At 52.0% G+C, this 6,000-nt stretch overlaps 1 protein-coding gene across 1 annotated transcript in view; it reads left to right on the top strand.

The window, feature by feature from the left end:
* LOC140371291 (inhibitor of nuclear factor kappa-B kinase subunit epsilon-like) overlaps positions 1–6,000 on the top strand; it is a 43,141-nt gene that overhangs the window by 28,948 nt on the left and 8,193 nt on the right. The window contains exons 13-15 of the mRNA XM_072458434.1: positions 2,713–2,758; positions 2,832–2,944; positions 3,044–3,120. Coding sequence (XP_072314535.1) covers positions 2,713–2,758; positions 2,832–2,944; positions 3,044–3,120 — 236 coding nt within the window. The remainder of the gene's footprint in view (positions 1–2,712; positions 2,759–2,831; positions 2,945–3,043; positions 3,121–6,000) is intronic.

Here is a 6,000-nt window from a genome sequence, read left to right on the forward strand (position 1 = left end):
GGGTGATCGAGGAGGATCGTGAGGAGGTCGAGAGAGCAGGTGGTGGTTTTGGAAGCGGTGATGAGGTCTATGATATGAGAGGAGTTAACAGAGGAGAAGGTGGTGAGGGGAGGGAAGGGTGGGTGGTCAGGGAGAGAAGGGGGGGCAGGGGTGGGGGTGGTGATGGAGTTAATGGAGACGGCAGTCATGGAGCTGTTGATTTTGGAAATTTTGTCATTGAAGGCAAGGAGGAAAGAGTTGCAGAGGTCAGGGGAGGAGGGTGGAGTGATGTCCGGTGGCTGGAGCAGCTTGTTGACGGTGGAGAACAGGGTGCGAGGGCTCCGGTGGGAGCTGTTGATGAGGGTGGAGAGGTGGGCAGATTTGGCGGCTTGGAGAGCGTCACGGTAGGAGGAGATGTGTAATTGGAAGGCTTCTGGACGGTGAGGCGGGTTCTTTTGAGGAGTCGTTCGAGTTGGCGGCCAGTCTGCTTCATGGTGCGGAGTTCAGGGGTGTACCAGGGGGCGGGGTTGATGTATGAGACAGAGGAGGTTTTCCAGGGGGCTAGGGAGTCAAGGGAGTCGGAGAGGGTGGTGTTGAGCATGACAGCATAGTCGTCGGGGGAAGAGGGGGGGGAGTCAGGGGGGAAAGCAGAGGATATGAGCTGGGAGAGCGTGAGGGGGTTGACTGACTTGATATTGCGGTAGGTGATGGTGCGTTTTTTGGGGTTGTGGGGCGAGGGTAGGGGGGCAGAGAAAAGGATGCAGAGATGATCAGAGAGTGGGAAGGGGAGGGGGTGGGGCTTAGATATGGGTAGGAGAGAGGAACAGACTAAGTCCAGAGTGTGGCCTTTGGTATGGGTGGGGAAGTCAATGTGTTGGGTGAGATGGAAGCAGTCCAGGAGAGAGAGGAAGTCGGATGTCAGTGGGGCGTTGGGGCAGTCAATGTGGATGTTGAAGTCACCAGTGAGTAGGAGGCGGGCAGAGAGAGAGAGGATGCCATGGTGAGGAGTTCAGACAATTCAGTGAGGAAAGAGGGGTGGGGCTTTGGGGGACAATAGATCAGGATAGCGGTGATAGAGTTGGGGAGGGAGAAGGCGAGGTATTCAAATGATGAGATGGATGGAAGGTTGAGGTTCAGTTCAGTGATGGATGTAGATTTTTTATGAATAACAGCAAGACCTCCCCCACGCCCGGAGAGGCGGGGTTTGGCAGTGTAAGTGTAGTTGGAGGGAGTGGCTTGGTTGAGAGCATAGAAGTCCAGGGGCTGTTGCCATGTTTCACAGAGGAGAAGCAGATCAATGTTATTGTCCAGTAGCAGTTCAGATATAACAGGTGATTTGTTGGAGAGGGAGCGGCAGTTCAGCAGTGCAAGGGAGATGGATGGGGGCGCGGAGATGGATGGGGGCGCGGAGATGGATGGGGGCGCAGGGGTGGGGGGGCGGAGGTTGCTGAGGTTGGCAGTGCGGCAGGTGGGGGTGACGGGGGGGGCGAAAACTAGTCCAGAGTGAGGGGATAGGTGAGCCGTCGTTGGAGTGTTGGTTATGGGAGAGACCAGAGCCCCTGTGGATGTAGCGGGGCCGGCGAAGGATCCCAGCTGAGCTAGCTGCAGAGGCAGCAGCAGCTGGGAGACGGTGGTTATGGTTGAGGAGGTGAAGGTCAGCAGCGGTGTAGGTGAGTAGGCGAGAAGTTGGTGGAGCGGTGGCCTGGAGGCGCGGGAGTGATAGTCCGAGGAGGAGATGGAACGTAGCAGCAGATGAGAGTAATCCAGTTAGAATGTTGGCGGTGGCTAGAGGCTGGTTAACTAGAAGCTGGTGGGCAGAGAGTTGTGAAAAAGCAGCAGTGGACCGGGTGTTGAAGCTGGTGGAGTGAGTGGCGTTGGTTGCCCCAGACCTTGTCTGCACGGCAGGTAGGCCCCGCGATGCCATGACGGACCTCAGCAGGTGTTAAGCCAGCTGTTAGCTGGCGGCTAGGGCAGTAGATAGTCCAGGAGTGAGGGAGGAGATGATCGATGGACGGTGCAGTAATGTCCGATGAAGTTAAGGAACAGGGATGTAGACAGAAGACAACACAGAGACGCGGGAACAAAACAAAACAATGGAAACGACTAACAAAACAAAGACGTTGGGACAGAAGCGGCAGTCCACATACCAGACGCCGGCGTTGCTCTAGCCCAATCAAGACGCATTTGAGTCCAGTTTTGTGACCAGATCGCCCCCGTCTGTGGAGCGGGAAAGCAGAGAAACGGGGCTGTACCTTGGTTGTATGGGGCTGCTTTTCTCCGGGTGGAGCCGGTGCCCCGCTCTCCGTGTCTGCTCCTGTGGCGGGCTGGGGCCACACCTTCGCCCAGGTACAGACCTCCGGGGCGGCGGGTGCGGGAGCGCGGAGCCGGTGTTCGGGCGTGGAAACGCCGGTGCAGCGGAGGAGAAGCGGCGCCGCGTGCCGCTCGTGGTGGTGCGTGCGGCTCGTGGTGGTGCGTGCGGCTCGTGGTGGTGCGTGCGGCTCGTGGTGGTGCGTGCGGCTCGTGGTGGTGCGTGCGGCTCGTGGTGGTGCGTGCGGCTCGTGGTGGTGCCGGTTGACGTATATTATATTTAACTATAACAGGGGCTACACAGACACTCAATAAGGTGAATATGTTACTTATTTCTGCTTTAAAACACCAGATGTGACACGTGCTGCATAAATCCAACGATTGATTCAAATGATTCAAATGTAACATCATATTTTTTACTTTCAGTGGTTCTAATGAAGATTCAGCCGACACCAGTCAAAAGCTTCACCAGGTGAGTTCAAATGGTACATCATAAAAACCATGCACTATATTTAATGTGGATATTAATAATGTGTAATCTTCAGGTCCACGAGCACTTGCCCATTTACTCGTCCGGGATCCAGGAGTTCCAGGACAAACTGGACCATCTTCTGATCGAACAGGCCAAACTCTCAGAGACACTGGACAGTGACAAGAGGTGAAAAGACACTTTATGGATCCACGAGAGGAAAGAATACGTCAAATCACTGAAAAGTACACGGAAGAGCAGTAAAATGTCACGCTCTTTCTTCCTCAGTGTCCAGAAGATGGAGATGCTGCTGCAGAAGATCGTGGCCGTCCATCACCAGTACAGGAAGGACCGGATGATCGGGAGTGAGTTCATCCACACAAACCACTTATTTATCCTCCTGGACCAGATTTATGTCTTATAAAGTATCGTGTCTGGTGTTTGAGGAAAAATGTAAAAAAAATATAGTCAAGTCCAGTTTTTCTGCAGAAACATTGTCATAATCGTAATGTTTTGTTCAGTTGCATCAATAACTTTATATTGTTGCTTCATCAATTTACGTTAAATACAAGGTTTTTTAATACATTTTAATAGATAAGTATTAAATCTTTGAGCTTATTACAAAGAAACATTAATTTATTCAAGTTGTGGTCTAGAATTGACTGTGACAATTTAGTTTTTGATATAAATAAATCCGTTGCACAGAGTGAGCAGTTCTAGTACAAAGTACAGTATTTGTACAGTATATCAGTTATATATAAGTTAGGAGTCAAAGTAGAAACGTAAAAAAAAAGTACTAGAATATTTCAGAACTATGTATTTGGGCCTTAAAACTCCTGCCACGGACACGATCAGTGGTTATATTTGGAGCATATTCTGACTGTAGGAAAAATGTCCATCGCAAAGAAATATATGACACAAACTGGGCCTAAAATCAATGACTTTATAACGAGCCTGAGGAAAATGTGTCCCCTACAGTGTCCCCTACAGTGTCCCCTACAGTGTCACCTACAGTGTCCCCTACAGTGTCCCCTACAGTGTTCCCTACAGTGTCACCTACAGTGTTCCCTACAGTGTCCCCTACAGTGTCCCCTACAGTGTTCCCTACAGTGTCACCTACTGTGTTCCCTACAGTGTCCCCTACAATGTTCCCTACAGTGTCACCTACAGTGTTCCCTACAGTGTCCCCTACAGTGTCCCCTACAGTGTCCCTACAGTGTTCCCTACAGTGTCCCCTACAGTGTTCCCTACAGTGTCACCTACTGTGTTCCCTACAGTGTCCCCTACAGTGTCCCCTACAGTGTCCCCTACAGTGTCCCCTACAGTGTTCCCTACAGTGTCCCCTACAATGTTCCCTACAGTGTCACCTACAGTGTTCCCTACAGTGTCCCCTACAGTGTCCCCTACAGTGTCCCTACAGTGTTCCCTACAGTGTCCCCTACAGTGTTCCCTACAGTGTCACCTACTGTGTTCCCTACAGTGTCCCCTACAGTGTCCCCTACAGTGTCCCTACAGTGTTCCCTACAGTGTCACCTACAGTGTTCCCTACAGTGTCCCCTACAGTGTCACCTACAGTGTCCCCTACAGTGTCACCTACAGTGTCCCCTACAGTGTCCCCTACAGTGTTCCCTACAGTGTCACCTACAGTGTCACCTACAGTGTCCTCTACAGTGTCCCCTACAGTGTCCCCTACAGTGTTCCCTACAGTGTCACCTACAGTGTTCCCTACAGTGTCCCCTACAGTGTCCCCTACAGTGTCCCCTACAGTGTTCCCTACAGTGTCACCTACAGTGTTCCCTACAGTGTCCCCTACAGTGTCACCTACAGTGTCCCCTACAGTGTCCCCTACAGTGTCCCCTACAGTGTTCCCTACAGTGTCCCTACAGTGTCCCTACAGTGTCCCCTACAGTGTCCCCTACAGTGTCCCCTACAGTGTCCCCTACAGTGTCCCCTACAGTGTCCCTACAGTGTCCCCTACAGTGTCCCCTACAGTGTTCCCTACAGTGTCACCTACAGTGTTCCCTACAGTGTCCCCTACAGTGTCCCCTACAGTGTCCCTACAGTGTCCCCTACAGTGTCACCTACAGTGTCCCCTACAGTGTTCCCTACAGTGTCCCCTACAGTGTCCCCTACAGTGTCCCCTACAGTGTCCCCTACAGTGTTCCCTACAGTGTCCCCTACAGTGTCCCCTACAGTGTCCCTACAGTGTCACCTACAGTGTCCCCTACAGTGTCCCCTACAGTGTCACCTACAGTGTCCCCTACAGTGTCCCCTACAGTGTCCCCTACAGTGTCACCTACAGTGTCCCCTACAGTGTTCCCTACAGTGTCACCTACAGTGTCCCCTAGAGTGTTCCCTACAGTGTCCCCTACAGTGTCCCCTACAGTGTCCCCTACAGTGTCACCTACAGTGTCCCCTACTGTGTCCCCTACAGTGTCACCTACAGTGTCCCCTACAGTGTCCCCTACAGTGTTCCCTACAGTGTCACCTACAGTGTCCCCTACAGTGTCACCTACAGTGTTCCCTACAGTGTCCCCTACAATGTCCCCTACAGTGTCACCTACAGTGTTCCCTACAGTGTCCCCTACAATGTCCCCTGCAGTGTCACCTACAGTGTCCCCTACAATGTCACCTACAGTGTTCCCTACAGTGTCACCTACAGTGTCACCTACAGTGTCACCTACAGTGTCACCTACAGTGTCACCTACAGTGTTCCCTACAGTGTTCCCTACAGTGTCCCCTACAGTGTCACCTACAGTGTTCCCTACAGTGTCCCCTACAGTGTCACCTACAGTGTTCCCTACAGTATCCCCTACAGTGTCACCTACAGTGTCCCCTACAGTGTCCCCTACAGTGTTCCCTACAGTGTCCCCTACAGTGTCACCTACAGTGTTCCCTACAGTATCCCCTTCAGTGTCCCCTACAGTGTTCCCTACAGTGTCACCTACAGTGTTCCCTACAGTGTCCCCTACAATGTTCCCTACAGTGTCACCTACAGTGTCCCCTACAGTGTCCCCTTCAGTGTCACCTACAGTGTCCCCTACAGTGTTCCCTACAGTGTCCCCTACAGTGTCCCCTACAGTGTCCCCTACAGTGTCACCTACAGTGTCACCTACAGTGTCCCCTACAGTGTCCCAGTGTCCCCTCTGGTCATGTTCTATGTTTTGTGTTTTTGAAGACTAAAACATTTGAAAATGAATAAATGAATGGACATTTAAAAAAAGGATAAGTATGAGCAGTAGTTG

Source organism: Eucyclogobius newberryi, unplaced genomic scaffold, assembly GCF_026437365.1.
Source record: "Eucyclogobius newberryi isolate DKJ021-1_F unplaced genomic scaffold, fEucNew1.0.hap1 SCAF_212, whole genome shotgun sequence".
In the NCBI taxonomy this organism is placed as follows: domain Eukaryota; kingdom Metazoa; phylum Chordata; class Actinopteri; order Gobiiformes; family Gobiidae; genus Eucyclogobius; species Eucyclogobius newberryi.